General features: G+C 40.5%; 1 protein-coding gene across 11 annotated transcripts in view; it reads right to left on the bottom strand.

The window, feature by feature from the left end:
• The window catches only part of BTRC (beta-transducin repeat containing E3 ubiquitin protein ligase), a 185,571-nt gene extending 167,300 nt beyond the window's left edge, over positions 1-18,271 (bottom strand). For 6 of the 11 annotated variants that reach the window (XM_082611573.1, XM_082611571.1, XM_082611578.1 and 3 more), the window contains exon 1: positions 18,165-18,271. In XM_082611573.1, the coding sequence (XP_082467699.1) occupies positions 18,165-18,212 (48 nt within the window). In that variant the 5' untranslated portion in view covers positions 18,213-18,271. Of the gene's footprint in view, positions 1-2,054; positions 2,073-17,750; positions 17,926-18,164 lie in introns of those variants that run through there. The other 5 variants (XM_082611575.1, XM_082611572.1, XM_082611574.1 and 2 more) reach the window with 4 other exon arrangements.
• Positions 18,272-19,332: the final 1,061 nt, after the last annotated feature.

Below are 19,332 nucleotides of genomic sequence, written 5' to 3'. Positions count from 1 at the left end.
TCTAAATTACACTGAATGCTACACATGAGTCACTACTTGACTGTCTATTTCTGCACCAATATATTCCTGGAAACTGCTTCTAAGTGGACTATATTTTCCCAGGGAAACAAGTTCTAATCAGGAGGCTATTTCCTAACTGAGGACTTGGTATCAAAGAAAAGTACTGACACACCTAATGACATCAAAACAAAGATTCAATAATTATAAACCTCTATCGTTATTAAAAATAAAGAAATTACATTCCACCTTCATAAAATGGGAATGACATACCAATGATCATTAACTGTATGTTGAAAGTGTTAAAAAAAAAAAAAGTAACTCTTCCACATTTACTCATTAAACAAATTTGACCTTAAGCTAATAACCAACTAAAACACTAAACATTTAATTAGCAATCATCTGGTTTGCTTCTTATAATACAACCTTCTGCTTGGGATGATTTATGAAGAAGGGAGAAGTAGAAGGGGACCAAACAAATATATTACTCAAGGGAATGCCCTCCTTTCCTCTATCTAAATTATTTCCCTGAATAAGCAAGTTTTTCAAAATTATACCAAGAATAGGAGATCAGTAAATGTTGATAATGATCATGATGACCATGAGTGTTTCTCACTTATTTTGCTTTGCTTCTAAAAACTATAGGTGGGGACTTCCCTGGTAGTCCAGTGGTTAAGACTCCACGCTTCCACTCCAGGGGGCGCAGGTTCGATCCCTGGTTGGGGAACTAAGATCCTGCATGCTGCGCGGTGCCAACAAAACAAAACTATCAGGTAATCAGATATTTTTCTTTTTCATTTGCCTATCTCCTCAGTTTAAAAGCCACAAGTGCTCTACATAAGACCAAATGCCACCAGAAAAAAACACTTAAGTCACTCTCTCATTCTCACTGTCACAGGGCTTACTTGAAACTTTGTATCTAGGTTTCAAAGTACCCCTCACTTCATTGAAAAGCCATGAACATTCATTAGCACAAACTCCTTTCTAAAATATTTACAAAAAGTCTTTCATAGAATGCTAACGTTACAAAAGTTTTTCATAGAATGTTTCACAGAAGGTTACATCACTCTAATGACCATTCTTCTGATTCTTCTTAGGATGACTAGCTTTTGTGTTTGAGCCCAATAGATAAAGTCATCAAGAACTGAGGTATTCATCAGGGAAATGAAAATTAAAACCACGATAAGATACTACTATATACCTACTGGAATGGCTAAAATAAAAAATACTAACAATCCGAAGTGCTGGCAAGGATGCAGAACTAGAACTCTCATACACTGCTGTGGTAATGCGAAATGTTACGACCACTCTGGAAAATAGTTTGGCAGCTTCTTATAAAGTTAAACAACACTAACCATATGACCCAGCAATTCCCCTCCTGGGTATTTACCCCAAAGAAATGAAAATTTATGTTCTCACAAAACCTAAACACAAGTGCTTATAGCAGCTCTATTTTTAATCACCCAAAAGCAGAAACAACCCAAATGTCCTTCAACAGATGGATAAACAAAATGTGGTACAATCCATACAATTGAATACTACCAAGCAATAAAAAGGAATGAACTACTGATACATGCAACAACTTGGATGAATCATCTAAAAGGCATTATGCTGAGAGAAAGAAGTCAGTATGAAAAGATTATATATTGTATGATTCCATTAAATGACTTTCTCAAAAAGATAAAACTAAAGTGAGGGAGAACAGATCACAGTTCCCAGGAGTTAGGAAGATGGGGAGATAGTACAAGGTAGTTTTTTGGGGGATGATGGAACTGTTGTGTATCCTGATAGTGGTGGTGGTTACATGAATTCTGAGACCTGTACACTAAAAAAGTCAATTTAACTAAACATTAGTCTTTTAAAGAAAAAACCAAGACCAAAAACATGCACAGAGCAGACATGAATAAATACACATTTAAATAGTAAAATGGAATAGGGGTGGAATGTCTATTCAATAAACCTTGGAAGTCTGTGTGAATTATTTTGAACTAGAGTTTTGTTGTAAAAGTATTACCACCACTATATTCTTATGGACTAGAAAGCCCTTTCACATTTACCTCATTTAATTGTATCAAATTACATCTTCCTCTGATGCTGTGGCTGATGCTGCTTTTAATCTAAGTGATGAAGATAAAAAGACCTTTTCAGACAATTTCTCACTCACCAGAAAGCCCGTGCCTTTGTGCCTCTCACTTGAGGTCAGCTTGAGGACCCTGCTCAAAAGAAAAACTCTAGTCTATGTAATTGTACAAAAGACTAATCTTTCATCATAAATATCCTTACAATTCAGTTATGCCTATTGCTTTAAGCAACACTTCAATGATTCCTTAAACTTCTCCCTTCATTCCTTGACATTACCTCAAGACATTACCTTAAGAGCACTATGAAACAACTGTTGAGGTAGTCTGTTGTCATTTATCTTCACGTATGTGATAGGGTCATGGCATATTAACATTAAAAGTAATGTTAGAACTACCCACAACTTTTTCATAGCACCAGCAGGGACTCCCAGTTTATTGTGATGTGATTTTAATATACCTAGAATGGCCACATTTGGGGATGTTGCTATTGCTCTTCTACTAGATATATCTCTTATAAATGGCATTATCTTGTTAATTTTTCTGCCCCTATGTTTCACCAAATTCTCCAGCTGCAAACAGCACCCAAAGTAAATTGTTTTTAGAAACCGCTTATTACTAATCAGTTGGAACTCAAAGCAATTCTAAGCCTCTACCATGAAGTTTGTCTCATTCTGCCTTCACTGTTTATTTCCAGCTTTACTGAGATATAACTGACATAACACTGTGCAAGTGTGAGGTGTACAACATGTTGATTTAATATACTTACATACTACAAAATGATTACCACCTGCCTCCACTCTTGAATCCAGTTAACTCAGCTGCTTCCTGCTATGTTCCCCATGTACAAGGCTTCACCTTTTACTCTGGCTCTAGCCACAATATTTCCCCCACTCCCTCTGTGTTGGTACACTGGCCAGGACACACAGTCTAGACATCTTGTCAAAATGTGATCTGAAAAATATCTCTATCAGAAACACTGAGATGCCTGTTAAACATGCAGATTCTTGAGGCCTACTAAATTAAGTGGAGGGAAGAGGAGCTGAGAATCTGCACTACATGTTAACACCCTCTCCAAATAATAAAGTATAGTACTACTGCAGTGGGCACTAATGAGTAGGCTGAATTCTTTAGTTCCTTGCTGGATATTCCAGTTCTGTTTTTGAGCCCAAACTTGAAACAGAGGACTTGCTGCCTCTTTTCAGTACTCACTGATGTTGTCTGCCTATTGAATCTCCCCAGAATATCTGCACCCAGACTCCTTGTCACTATTTTCCCCTCTGAAATAATATCCTGCCCTTCTAAACTTCTCTGAGTCCCCAAATCTGCTTGGATTGCTAACAGATACCATGTTCCATCTGCCTGGCTAAATTTCCTTTCCTCAGCTCCTAGTTACCCCCAAGCACTTGGTCTACCTCAGCCTGTAAAGCCTCTGTAGATTTTATGTCTCCTTCTGACTGATCTTGATTTAAAACACTGTTCTCAGTACAATGGACAATGATTATGCAATTACACAAAAGTAACGATTAGATGAATCCTGGTCTTTCTATCACAAAGGAATTTGAGTAGAGCTGGTCCAGAGAACTTCAGCTTGGCTCACTCTCTATGTGGATAAATCTTTCTTTTCTAACCTCTTATTATATATACTTTCATAAACTCAGAAAAGTATAGAACAGCATATAATGAATCCCCATCACTCAGCTTGCCACCTTCCAAATCCCAAAGCAAATCCCAAGATTATATCACTTTGCCCATTTTTATCTATGTGTATATCTTTTTCTCTTTTTTTTTTTTTTTGCGGCGCGCGGGCCTCTCACTGTTGTGGCCTCCCCCGTTGCAGAGCACAGGCTCCGGACACACAGGCTCAGCGGCCATGGCTCACGGGCCCAGCCGCTCCGCGGCATGTGGGATCTTCCCGGACTGGGGCACGAACCCGTGTCCCCTGCATCGGCAGGCAGACTCTCAACCACTGCGCCACCAGGGAAACCCTATGTGTATATCTTAAATTTAGTCTCCTTATTAAAGTTAGGGACTATTCCAATATCTTTACCCACCAAATACTTGTTTTGCCATACCTACTGCTATGGCAACCTTCCCTTTAACTAATTGCCCTGAACACGCCTGACACCAGCCATATTTTACTCCTCTTTTCTCTTTTTCTTTTCTCCTAGCCTATTCCAGGCAAACCTTACTCACTGTATCTCCAGAATATTCCTTGAATATCTTTCCTTCTTTCCATACCAACTGCCCTAGCTCAAGCCCACATGGCTTCTTGCCTAGACTATTACATAGTCTTTAAGCAGCCTCCCTGCCTGTCTGTTCCCCCGTCCCTAGTCCAATCCACTCAAATAACTAAAATGGTCTTCTAATCTTCTTTGTTGTTATTGCCCCCAGTGGGAATCAGATTCAGACGTAAATTATAGACCTTTCAGAAAAAAGTACTCCCATGTGTTTATACTGAATGGAGGTCATGGAGCTCAGGTTTAAAAAAACCTTTACACTCAACAACAGAAAATTAAAATTTAAAAATAGCATCTAAAAACACCAAATACCTGGAATAAATCTAACAAAAGATGTATAAAGACCCCTACACAGAGAAATTACAGACCCCAAAAATGGAAAGATATACCATTTTCATAGATTATAAAATTCAATAGTGTTAAGATCTCAGTTCTCCCCAAACATATATAGATTCAATGCAATTCCAATAAAAGTCATAGGAGGATGTTTTGTGGAAATTAAGCTGATTCCAATATATATGGACATGCAAAAGCTGAGGAACATTCAATATCCAATATCAAGAATTGGTATAAAAAATAGTAATTAAGAAAGTGTGATATTGTCACAAGGATAAATAGACCACTGGAACAGAAAAGTCCTGGAAACAAGCCCACACACATATATAGACAGGTGCTATATGACAAAAGTGACCATGCAACGCAACAGATGAAAAACAAAACAACTACCTCACATCAAACATAAAAATTCCAGACGGACTGTAGATCTAAATGTAAAAGGTAAAATATTCATGGAAAAGACTCTGACAAGTACAGGTTTCTGGTAACTGACTATACTGCTGAACTGAATGAATAAGCATTTTCAGAACTCCAATGGAAAACTGATGAATTCATAAAAGTGCTAACAAAAGATCAAGATGAAAAAAAAATTAAGCGTTTCGGGGTCTTGAAGAGATTTGTAGACCCATGTTCATAGCAGCATTATTCACGATAGCCAAAAGGTAAAAGTATCCCAAGTGTCTGGCAAGAGATGAATGGACAAACAAAATGTGATGTATACATACAACGGAATATTATTCAGCCTTAAACAAGAAGGAAATTCTGACACATGCCTTAACATGGATGAACCTTGAGAACATTATGCTAAGAAAAATAAGCCAGTCACAAAAAGACAAATACTGTATGGTGCCACATTTATGAGGTATCTAGAGTAGTCACACTCATAGAAACAAAGTAGAATGGCAGTTGCCAGGGACTGAAGGCAACTGAATGGCAGTTGCCAGGGACTGAATGGCAGTTGCCAGGGACTGTTTAATGGGTACAGAGTTTCAGTTTTACAAAGTGAAAAATCTGTATTCAGTTTAGTGAGGGTCAAGGAAAACAAGTGTGTACATGAGATGGGATGGAGGGATCTGCAGTGACCTACAGCAGGATGTCAGAACCCTAGCAGGATAAAGAGAATGTCTACACAGGAGTATGGCAGCCTTAGTAGCCCTGCACAAGGTGCTAAAGTCCAAATGGAGTGAGGAGAGCAACCTAGTGCACAGTATCAGAGCCTGAAATGAGAAGGGTCTTCAAACGGGGGCTAGTGGCAGCAGCCTAATATAGGATTTTGGAGACTGATAAGGTGAGGATGGCATCCACATGATGGGTGTCAGGAACAGCAGCAACAGGAGAGACTGGTCACATACAGGGGGGATTGATTAAGAAATTATGTTGAAAAAAAAAAGAAATTATGTTGAGGATAATGAGAGCCAACTTACTAACAGAAAAGGGAGTTACAATTACGGAAAGCAAATTATTGGATAAACCCTGTTGTGTTAGACGAGAATTGGAGATACCTGTGTGAACCCATGGTTTTACATAAATATGTAGATAAAATTAAAATAGCGATACATGTGTGCACACGCATGTGTACGCACGTTTACACATACATATATTCCCTACCTCTGTCCACTGAGAGGACTTGGGAGCAGTGACACCCAATAGCAATGTGTATACCTAACACCCAGATATTGACTTCTATATGTCATTCTCTACTTAAAGAAACCAGAAAAAAAAAAGAGAAATCACTGATTCCAGGACTGGGGGAAAAAAGTACAATGTTCAAAGAATGAAAGAAATACATAAAAAAGACAAAGAAAGCAGTTTGAAAGCACTCTCACTGGCCAAACAGGGAACAATTTAAGTGTCAAAAGAAATAATGATTGGGCTTCCCTGGTGGTGCAGTGGTTAAGAATCTGCCTGCCAATGCAAGGGACATGGGTTCGAGCCCTGGTCCAGGAAGATCCCACATGCTGCAGAGCAACAAAGCCCGTGCACCACAACTACTGAGGCTGCGCTCTAGAGCCCGCGAGCCACAACTACTGAGCCCGCGTGCTGCAACTACTGAAGCCCACGTGCCTAGAGCCCGTGCTCCACAACAAAAGAAGCCACCACAATGAGAAGCCCACGCACCTCAACGAAGAGTAGCCCCCACTTGACGCAACTAGAGAAAGCCCGCGTGCAGCAACAAAGACCCAACACAGCCAAAAAAAATAAATTAAAAAAAAATAAAGAAATAATTATAGTATTATAACCCATCAAATAAAACAGGAATTCATAAACTCATTCTGTTAGAAATAGATTGAAAATCTAATGAAGAATAAGATAGTTACATGGTTTCAAAGTACCTTCCCACAAGATACTTACTACAAAAACATTAGCTTTAAAGAAGAAAATGGCAGATGCCACTTTAATCAAGTAAAAAAAGTTGTAAGACAAACAAAAATTATGTGTCACCCAACAGGAGGCAATAAGTAAAATAAAGCAACACTTCTGTGGTATTTCTGTCAAAAATACAGGACCCAAATCTAATCATGAGGAAACATCATCAGATAAACCCAAATTGAGGAATCGTTCTACAAAATAACTAGCCTATAATCTTCAAAAGTGCCATAGTCATGAAAGTTAAAGACAGGAACCGTTCCAGACTGAAGGAGACTAAGGAGACGTGACAACTAATTTCAGTACGTGATTCTGGATTAGACCCTTTTGTTATAAAGAACATTACTAAAGGGACTTCCCTGGTGGCGCACTGGATACGACTTCGCACTCCCAATGCAGGGAGCCCAGGTTCCATCCCTGGTCAGGGAACTAGATCCCATATGCATGCCACAACTAAGAGTTCGCATGCCACAACTAAGGAGCCTGTGTACTGCAACTAAGGAGCTGGTGAGCTGCAACTAAGGAGCCCTCTGCCACAACTAAGGAGCCCACGTGCTGCAGCTAAGGAGCTGGCGAGCTGCAACTAAGGAGCCCGCCTACCGAAACGAAGACCTTGTGTAACCAAATAAATAAATAAATAAATAGATAAATTTTTTTTTTTTTAAAAAAAGAACATTATTAGAACAACTGGCAAAGTTTGAATGGGGTCTAAGGGGTTAGATCTGTAATTGTACTGTATGTTAATTTCTGAATTTTGATGGTTGTCTTATATAGAATGTCCTTGTTTGCAGAAAATATACACTAAAGCATTTGGTGATGATGTGACAACTACTCTCAAATGATTCAGGAAAAAATGTCATTTGTGTTGTACTTGAAACTTTTCTGTAATTCTAAGTTGACTCAAAATAAAATATTAAGAGAAAGAGAAAGAATTGCACTGGTAGTTACCAAACACTAAAACTAAAGATAGTGATGTTATATGTACGTGTATTTTATCCACAAACACACACCCCAATTAGGTTAACTATCTTAAGAGAGACTATTAGTTTGCCATGGCTACTTTAAAAAAGTACCACATACTTAGTGGCTTAAAGCAACATTAATTTATTATTTGACAGTCCTGTAGTTCTGAAGTCTGAAATGGGTCTCACTGAGCCAAAAATCAAGGCCTCAGCGGGGCTATGTTCTTTTCTGAGGCTTAGCTTGTCCTTTCCTGCTTCTAGAGGCTGCTCACATTCCTTGGCTCAGGGCTCTCCTACCACATCTTCAAAATCAGCAACAGTGGATTGAGTTCTCACATGTCATCACTATGACCTCCTCTTCAGCCTCCCTCTTACACATTTAGGGTCCCTTGGGATTACACTGAGCCCAACCTGGATTATCCAGGACAATCTCCCTATTTTAAAGTCAGCTAAGGGACTTCCCTCGTGGCCCAGTGGTTAAGACTCTACACTTCTACCGCAGGGGGCACGGGTTCAATCCCTGGTCAGGGAACTAAGATCCCGCACGCTGCGTAGTATGGCAAAAAATTAAAAATAAAGTCAGCTGATTAGCAACCAAATTCCAACTGTTACCTTAACTCCCCTTTGCCCTGTAATTTAACATATTCACAGGTTCTTGGGATTAGACTGTCTATCTTGGACGGGGGGCGGGGGGGCATTATTTTGCCTACCTCAAAGAGTTTCCTTTATTCTGAGATTATGTGTTTTCTACTTCTGTGGCATTAAGAAGCTCCTTCATTCATTTATAAAATGGTGCTGACAGTGGTGCTTCTTTTTCAAGTGCTGGTTGTGTAGGAAAAAAAACTTAACCCTGTAAATCCTGTGTAGGTATTTTGTAGTCACAAAATCTTGTGACTTTTTTACTGATCTCTTAAACGAAAAAAATCTGAAAACAAAACACATGTTCCTACCAAAGAACCATATATTTGTTGAAAGATTTGTATTGTATTTTTCAGAATATAGGGAATAGATCAATAAGAAAAAGGCAGACAATCCAATAAAAAAAAAAAAAAGACCAAGGCCTGAATAGACACTTCAAAAAAGAGGATATCTAAACAGCCAAAAACCTCAATAATCTTTTTAGGTGTTTGATTACAGCAGTCATTAAGGAAATCCAAATTAAAACAGTCAGATAATACCATTCACCCACTAGTATGGCTAAAGTGAAAAAAGACAGTAGCAAGTAAACGTTACAAGAATGTACAGCAACTGGAACTCTCATATGGTGCTGTAGGAAGTATGAAATGGAAAAAATTCATAGACTCTACTAAAGCTAAACATTTTTCATACCCTATGACCCAGCAATTCCACTCCTAGGTATATACCCGACAGAAATATGTACACATGTGCAAGAAAAGACACGTACAAGATTATTCATAATAGCACAATTCACAGTAACCCAAAACTGGAAATAACCCAAACATCCATCAACAATAAAATGGCTAAAAATTTGAAGTATACTCGCACAGTGGAATACTGCATAGCAATAAAAATGAACACACTACACCTAACACAGAAACCCGAATGAATCTTCCTATGTGGGACAAAAGATGCCAGACACTAGAGAATATATACTGGAGTGATTCCATTTATGTGAAGTTAAATACCAGTAGAGGCAAAAACTAATCTACAGGTATAAGATAATAGTTACACAGAAGTGACAACTGGGTAAACATTCAATGAGCTGTATACTTAGGATTTCTTTAAAAAGTATACTTATTTTACTTCAATAAAAGCTTATATAGACACATACCAAGTACACTATAATATTATTCTTAAATACGAACTGGATTCAATCCAAACTCCCTAGGCTCCCAATCTATCTTTTCATTCTTGTCTGCTATTCACCTTATGTTCAAGTCATACACATCTACTCACACTGTGCTGGCCAGCTCCTGATCTTCTAGCCTCTACCTAAACTACTCCCTCTTCCTGGAACTTCCCACTTCAGAAACAAGTCTGTCAAAATCTATCTATTCCACAAGACCAATATGAAGCTCTCTTCTTCAAACCTTCCTAAGATCTTTCCAGTTAAAACTAATTTCCCCTCCCTTAACTTCTATAGCACTTTGTGCCTCTATTTTGGCACTTACCAAAGTGTGCCTTAAGAGATATTTATAAATGCCTATCTTCTCAACAGACTGTGAAGTTCTAGAGAAGATAGAAGTTTTATAATACTTAACTTTGTGTCTTCATCCCCTCCTGCCCCCATAACCACCTCCCTCTACATGTAACATAATGTTTTGCACTCAGTTTATGTTTATATTTTTATCAAATCACACTGCATGCCTCGTTTTCAGCTATCAACTCACTCATTTTGTCAAGTACTACTTAACAGGAAAATGCAGTGCTCCAGCACAATTTAGGACCATAGAGTTCTAAATTTCCAATGAAAACTTGGATACATATAGGAGTTTAAGTAGCATAATTTATCAATTAACACATTATACATGGCAATTTACAATTTAAAATGAACGGAGAGGGGGGGAAAAGAGGGAAAGAGAGACCCTTCTTAACTAGGTAAGACTAACAATTAAGACTTTTCAGTTAAGAAAATGAGCTCAGAGTGAGTTGTCTATTCAAGCCACCACTGTCAGTCCACTGGCCAGTACACTTGTTACACTGTAGTCCATGATCAAGTGCAGGTCTTCATTTGGGGTACTTGTTTTATAAATGTATACATTATATTAAATTTTAATTTTTCTGATTAAAAACAATACATATAAAAATGTAGAAAACATTAAGGAATATATAGAAAAGAAAAATCACCTAAGTGATGCTTTTTTTGTGTGTTTCCTAATACATCTTCAGATGCCAAATATTTTGAAATATTACCCATAATCTAACATTTCACCAAAAAACACATTAACAGTTTAGTGTAGTACCTCCTAAGAAGTACAAGGATTTACGTATCCGTGCTGCAAAAACATTATCCACATGTTACAATTCTGTTTCCATGACTTTTCAGTGAAAGCCTGAAAGTCCCCCAGACATCAGAAAATATCGTTGCAGCCTTAAGTTTACGTTCAGAGAAGGGGCTTAAGAGCTCTGAACGTAATACCAAGGGAGTTGTTAGGGCATTATGTATGACCTTGATTCAAATTCTGTTACAGCTTAAATTCTGTTACAAATGCTACTCGAGTGACATCAACCTTATCCTTCCCGAGTACAGAAAAATAGAATTGTGATATTGATGAACTTTCCAGGGCATCACTGTGGATTAAAGTCAAGATTCTGATTATTTCTTTACACTTTTTTTTTTCTACATGACATAATACAAAGAAACCTGCTGTATTAAATTGTGATTCTGGAAGTATCCAACCAATAGGTGTTGTTCAGTAACCAAAATGTGAAAGTGCTAGTCAGAATAGTGTCAACAAGGGAGAGCAGAAAGAAAGCACAATAGTTGTAACAGTAAGCATTTTATCGTTCTTCTACAAATCAAGTATATTAGATTATTATTACTATAGTAAATTATTGTGCAAGTTGATCTCTCTTCCACTCCTTCTATGGGCAGAGTATACTTGCCCACCTCTTGACTTGACCATGTGATTTACTTTGGTTAACGGAATATCAGCTGGTATAATACAACCAACGATTGAAAGGCACTTGAACAACTGGGCTTGCTCTCTTGTGCCTCTACTATAGCTATGAGGACAGCTCTGCCTGGGAAGTCACTGCCTCTACAGTCTGAGTCCCAGAATAACATGTGGAACAGTCCTGAGTGAGCAGCCAAATCCAGAGTGACCCAACAAAATTCAGTCTGTGTCATCCAATATTCAGCAAATCCACATATTCATGAGAATAAATAACTATCATTGTATTGCCATGACATTTTGTGGGTCTTTATTACTCAGCAATAGCCAATTGATGCAATGATACTGTGACAACTCCGTTTCCTCAGTAATTCAAATGATCAGAAATCTATATATGTCTGGACAGTAACTCTCCACTCCGGCCCATCGGACCAGCAAAGAAATGTGCCATCATATTCCACTGTTTCTCTGCTCTTCAAGGATGAAACACAGTGCAAGTGAGGGTCTCAAGTCAGAGTTCCTGGGTTTGATCTCAGGCTTCTTGCTAAGCAGAGAGACTTTGTGCAAGTTACTTAACCTCTCTGGAATCAGTTTCCTCATCTGAAAATGGGAGTAACAATAGTACTGAATCTGTCTTACAGGATTATTGGGAGGATTGAATGAAATAATAGTATATGTAAAGAATTTAGCATAGCAAACAGTAAACACTAAGTAAATACATATTAGCTATTCATGGCTGATCATATTAAAAAAAACAAAGAAAAATAAATAAACACAACCCTCCCATTTCTACTGTGGTTATCCTATTATTGACACAGAGTCAGGTCAGGTCAGTCACAAGCCTAGGAATAGGAAGGCAAGTATACCCTGAAGGGAGAGCCAAATCTCAGAAAGGAGCAAGACCTCAGAAGGAAGTTCCAACTCAAAGCGTTCACCCTAAGCAGGCAGGAATTCTCTCCCAGCTCTGTGGCTTTTGCTCCCCTGCTCCCCATCCTCACCCTGGCCACATACAAAGGCAATCCAGGAACTATGATTGTAGTGCCCCAGAGAACAAATCATATTCTTAGTTCAAAATTACTCTCAGTATCTATTCCTCTGTTGTTATCTCTGAGTCTTCTGTAAAATGTTCTAGCTCTGTTTTCAGTCAGGCTTCAGAAATCTAAAGGGAATTATCCAGAGATTCCCCAGTACAAGGTGAATCTTACGGAATACTAGTTGAAATGGTAAGATCAGGTGGACCTTTCCCATAGAGATTTTCCCCTCCTCCACTGCCAATGTTAGGATGCTGGGATTGATTTATTAAGGAAGAAAGCAGTTTTCTTTATAGTGACCAAGTTGTTAAACATTGGTAAATATTTTCTACTTTATCCACAGTGAATTCTTATTATATACATTTAGAAAGCACCTTCATGCTGTATTAAAATACTGCTAGAAAGCACATGGTATTTTAAACTATTTTAATACCACAAAGATCCTTTTTTCTTTCTTCATTCTCATTCTTTTTTTTTAATTGTAATGCCATTTACCACAAATAATTTTATCTATACATGATCAAGATCTTACATATGTACCATCTCTCTTTAGAAAGGGAAAAAAATTCTTAACCGGTTATTTTCTTTTAGGATTTAAACAATACACAAAAAATATAGAATAACAAGTAGTCTCCTTTGAAAGTTCATTTTCTAATTTAGCAATAAAAAATTTCTGGCAGGGCTTCCCTGGTGGCGCAGTAGTTGACAGTCCGCCTGCCGATGCAGGGGACACGGGTTCGTGCCCCGGTCCGGGAAGATCCCACATGCCGCGGAGCGGCTGGGCCCATGAGCCATGGCCGCTGAGCCTGCGCGTCCAGAGGGAGAGGCCACAACTGTGAGAGGCCCGCGTACCACAAAAAAAAAAAAAAAAAAAATTTCTGGCAATCATTCAAAGTAGAAGAATTTTTACTCCAATCTAATAATTTACTTCCAATAATTTATTATGTACATTACAAACATGAATCAAGAAAATGAGCACAGAGAATTATCATTAATTTGTAATTCCATACCCCAATACCTATATAAGAGTATTCAGAAAAGAAACTGAAGGCTAATTTAAATTGAGAACAGGTAACAGATATATAGAAATTCTGACAAACTAAGAACTAGTTTCAAATGTCCATCCAACCAGCTGGTAATCAATCTCACTGATTTAAAGAAAAGCCCATCATAGTGAGAAATCTGAATACTTATTTTAAAATGCAGTTTCTTGCTTTTAGTTACATATGGTTCTCAGGCAAAAAAGAAAAGTTCCTGAATCCTATCAATTCATCCAGTATTATCTCTACAGTAACATTATTAAGACAAGTCATGCAGGAGATCATGTTAGTTCCTTAAGAAGTTAACCTCAAAAAAGAGATGCCTCCAAAGCATTCCTAGTGTTATTACCCACAAATTTGGCTGATCCCATTTGTATTTGTATTTTTATTTTTATTTTATTTTATTTATTTATTTATTTATTTTTCTTTTTGCGGTATGCGGGCCTCTCACTGCTGTGGCCTCTCCCGTTGCGGAGCACAGGCTCCGGACGCGCAGGCCCAGCGGCCATGGCTCACGGGCCCAGCCGCTCCGCGGCATATGGGATCCTCCCAGACCGGGGCACGAACCCGCATCCCCTGCATCGGCAGGCGGACTCTCAACCACTGCGCCACCAGGGAGGCCCCCATTTGTATTTTTATCCTGAGCATCCAACTAGAATAGCATCTGTGGTAGCCAGTCTCAAAAGGGCATGGCCCCCAGCAGTTTCTCTCTGTTTATGCATACCTCTCTTCTTGTCTACAGGTAGAGATTATTTTCCCTCCCTCTGACTCTGGGCTGGCCTTGACTGTCTTTGACCAATGGCAACATTCTCAACTTCCAAACCCAGGACTTAAGAGAACTGGCTGACTGGTTTCTATTTCCTATCTCTTGGAATGCTCCTTCTTAGACCCCAGGCATCATGCTTTAAGGAAATCGAAAGGCCATGTGGAGAAAGGAGGCCCACATAAAGGAGGACAGAAGGCCTTACTGCTAGCTGAACTTTCAGCCAGTGGCCAGCCATGACAGAATGTGGCCATTTTGAACATTCCAGCCACGCTGGCACCCCAGCCAACACCAAGTGAAACAGAAAATGCATCAGTCAACCACAGATTTATCTTTGTTACACAGCAAGTTACCCTTTACCCTTTCACTTATCTTTCAATTCTTTAAAAAACTATTTTATATGTCCTAAAATTATTTCATGCATGCGTCAAATTTTCCCAGTTCTAAGATCCTGGGATTGGTTTATCCTGTCCATTTAAAAATAAACTTCAGGGACTTCCCTGGTGGTGCAGTGGTTAAGAATCTGCCTGCCAACGCAGGGTACACGGGTTCGAGCCCTGCCCCGGGAAGATCCCACGTGCCGCGGAGCAACTAAGCCCGTGCGCCACAACTACTGAGCCTGCACTCTAGAGCCCACGAGCCACAACTACTGAGCCTGTGTGTGACAACTACTGAAGCCCGTGTACCCAGAGCCCGTGTTCCACAACGAGAAGCCACCACGAGAAGCCCGTGCACTGCAACGAAGAGTAACCCCCGCTCACCACAACTAGAGAAAGCCCGCACGCAGCAACGAAGACCCAATGCAGCCAAAATTAAAAAATAAAAAAAATAAACTTCAAATTCATCCCTCAACTTGTCATATAGACAGATAGGATATAGAAGGATAGACAGATATAGGTATATCACAAAAATCCAAAGGTAAACTTTAAGTCTAGGCCATGTGTGAATTATGGTCAAATCTGAATTACCAGTCTCAATGATAAGATTTTATTATAAAATTTCTAATCAAAGTACTATGTCAATATAATAATGAGCAAAATTCATGAAAGAGAATATCCATTTCATGTTGCTATTTTCAACAAATTTTCTTTCTTTTTTTTTTTTTTGCGGTACACGGGCCTCTCACTGTTGTGGCCTCTCCCGTTGCGCATCCAGGCTCTGGACGCGCAGGCTCAGCGGCCATGGCTCACGGGCCCAGGCACTCCGCGGCATGTGGGATCTTCCCGGACCGGGGCACGAACCGTGTCCCCTGCATCGGCAGGCAGACTCTCAACCACTGCGCCACCAGGGAAGCCCTACATTTTCTTAAACAGTGGAAATCAGGCATCGGTATAAAACTTATCATTCACAACTCACAAATGAAGGAAGGGGTAAGGACAAAATAAAGCCAAATACTATCAACAACTTCAATTTGATTAAAAGGATAGTCCTTCCATGTGTACTGTGCACTAATTACTAGGTGCAAACACAAATAAAATATCTTCCTATCTCAACTAAGGAAACAGACATGTTATAACAGGGTAAATGGGACCAAAGGCAAGTTGTGACTTACTCAGATTCATAATAAGACTGTTACTGAGCTGAAAAGGAATACCAAATCTCTAACTCTGCGTGCCGTTTCAGTTATTAAGGTGTCATTCTTGGTGACCCTCTTCCAGTTGGCCTTTTCTCAAACAGCAGCCACAATAAGCAGGCAAAGTCAAAAATGAAGGTAACTATTGTAAAACTGAAGAAGAATTGGTTTCTCCCTATGGAAACTGACTCAACATTTAATAATGTGTGGCGTCCCAAAAGCTGCAAACTACTAAATGGCCATCTCTAGCTCAACTTTAACTCAACCAGGAGACCATTATCAAAACAACTCACTGGTGCCAAGCAGAGATCAATTGGTTGAAAATGTTCCTAGGCTGAGGTCTAATGGAGAGTAAAGAAGATGTTCTCATAATGTCTCTTTATGATCTTTAAACCACATTATTCCATAAACCTGACACATGTCAAGATTAGGATTGAGTCAATCTCTAAGCAGGAAAACAAAAATAAGCAAATGCCACTTTTCTGACTCAAATCTAGAAGCTGGTTGTAGATACAAAGCAACTTCCTCTCACTTCTAAAGTCCAAAAAAATGTCAAAGCCTCTTCTTAATATTTTAGAATTTCAACATTGGGTAGAAACTCAAGAACTTTCTTCAGGCCTAACAGAATTTTGTTAAAGATACACTTGAACTTTAGTTAGGTGTTTCTGAAAGCACTAATACAAAGTAAGTAAAGTCATAGTAAATTTGACCAGTATTCTTGTAAATGGGGCAGTTTAAAGCCTAAATTCAATTAGGTTAGTGTCCATGTTTGTTTAAACTTGTTTGGGTATCTCAGGCAAAGACACAAGATAACTGACAAAAGAAGTAAGATTTGGAGTGACAGGTTACAATTACTTCTGGAAAAAGCAAAACTAGACTGCAAGTAATATCAATGTCTCTATGGCCACCTGCTAAGACAGAAGTAAGTCTATGCATCCCATCATTCTGTAACCACAAAGTCTGGTTTTACATCTAGGATATACAAATGAAGCATCAGATTAAAAGCATCAAATATCAGACTCCACGAATTTGCCAAACATACACGTATCAAAAACAGAAAAGCATGATTCAAAGTTAAAGAACTAGATTCCAAAGGATTTAAACACACCCACAAAATCCAGTCCAAGTTCATACTGTGCTTCAACCTAAAACTCATAACTACCAATCCTGACATCTGCCATTCCTCGATACCTGCATTCCCCCTTTTAGCTCCTGAATTTCTCCACTGATCTTATCACTTCTTATGGATCTTTGGATTCTCCATGGCCTTTCCTTTCTCAGAAAGTAGTACAGCACCCAGTCCCTTCATTTTACTATCTCTACAATTTAGCACTAAGTTTTGTTTTACCCTATTAGTTATTAATTTTGCCCCAATCTCCTGTACCTAGGTTTCCCTAGCCAATGAACCTCTCCTGTCTTCTTTCAAACTAGAGGATGTACCCCCTTTCCTGATATTTGTAATTCTGGTTCCTAGTCAACCCCCTTCCTTTCCCAGAGACTGTCATCATAGCGCTAGATCCCCATCTCCAGTCCTTTTCTTCCTAAGTAAGGCCTAGTCCTTTCCAGAGTTTGTCAACATTAGTTTGGCCAAGCTGGGATTGTACCCTGAAGGTAAAGACTATCTCTCCCACCTAACTCTGCAAATCTATGTCTCCCACCAGCCCTGTCTTTCTCTCCTCTAACCTTAGATCCAGCTGCATCCAGCGCTGCCCGTTTCCCACCCACCTCCCACTCCCAATATCTTTCTTCCCACTATCCCGCGCTCCCCTTCCCCACTCCTGAATGCACCTCTTCTCCCGGGCCTCACCCGTAACCCTCACACAAGGAAGGCCCTGCCAGCGGCCTCACGGCGTCTCTCCTCCTGGCTTCCTCCGCTCTTCAGTAACTGTCCCTACGCCCCTTTCCCTCCAGGGCCCTGCGCGCCGCCCAGAGCCCCCTCCCCGATTAAGCTCCCGCTGTCACTTGGCCTCTCATCCACAAGATGGCGGAGCTGCTGCCCCCACCTCCGGGTCCTCTCCGCAACCCCTCCTACCTCCCAGGAACTCCCGTCCCGTCCCTTCAGCCGCCTCCGCCCCCGGCCCCGGCCTCGGCCCAGGGTCCCGCTGCCCCCTCCTCTGGCGGGATGGCGGCCCAGACCCGAGCCTGAGCGACGCCGCCAACTCCACCGCCTCCACCGTTCCCCGGCCTGCACATTCTCCTCACCATAAACTTGAGCGCTTTTTCCTGCAGCACCGCCTCGGCCGGGTCCATAATCGCCAACGGCCACCGAGTCCGCACTCCGCCGGGGCCGCCCCCTTGGTGCCAGGCCGCAACCGACGCAGCGCCCGGATCCCGCCTCCTCTTCCTTCTCCCCGCCCTCTTACCTCTCAGGCACCCGCGGGGCGGCCAGGGAGGACCAGCTGTTCCGTGCGCGTGCGTGAGCCCGCTGGCTCACGGGATTTGTAGTTCTGGGGCTTCCCGCCGCAAAAAATGAGGCCACACCGCGAACTGCAACTCCCGCGGTTCACTGCGGTAGGGTCGCCGTGGCTGACAAGCCGAATCTAGACAACGGGCAGTCAAGTAGAGAATCAGCGTATGGGAATCGTAGTTTACAGCTTCTAGGGCTGGGAAACGGGAGGGGCATCGGTGTCTCCGTGGTTACCGAGCGACGCCAGTGGCGTCTTGCCTGCCAATTGATATCAAGATGGCGACCAGTGCCTCACCTGTAGCCCAAATACTGGAAAAAACCGTGAGAGGACAGAAGTCCTAGGGCCTCCCTAAATGTGGTTGCAGAGAACTGGACGCCCCCAAAATTCATATGTCTGGCGTCTGCGGGACGGATTTCAACCCAGAGGCGTTTGGCCTATGGGCACCTGGCAGCACCTTATAGACTAATGCAGAATTTCAAGGTCCTCCTAAGTCATCGCCCCACATTTCTTCCTGTCACCTTATTCTAGTCCACAGTAAATCAGGGCCGAATAGAGCTCGGCTCAGGAAATTCTCGGGTGTTTAGCACTCAGAAACCATGGCCGCTACTGCTAACCCTGAGATGTAAGCCCTGCATTAAGGGTTAAATGGGTACTTGCAAAAGGCCTTTAATGGTGAAATATAATGGCCATCCAGCAAATAAAGCATGTAAGTATTTAGTTTGGCCTTAAAAGGGACAGTACGAATTTATTTTGGAAATTGGGTTTAACCTAAGTGGAAAAAACACTAGGGTTGGGCTAAAAGTGATACACTGTACAAAATATCTGAGTTTATAAAATAAGTGAATTAGGGAAATACCTTTTCAGTTATAAGGAAATTTTCCATTGTAAACTATTCATTCCTTCATTCAACAAACAGCATATAACCGTGTGCAGACATCGTGCCAAGAGATGGGGGGGGATTC

This window comes from Mesoplodon mirus (genome assembly GCF_964341445.2).
Source record: "Mesoplodon mirus genome assembly, chromosome: 2".
Taxonomy (NCBI): Eukaryota; Metazoa; Chordata; class Mammalia; order Artiodactyla; family Ziphiidae; genus Mesoplodon; species Mesoplodon mirus.
The sequence above is the reverse complement of the archived record's forward strand: the minus strand, read 5'-3'. Positions and strand labels throughout refer to the sequence as shown.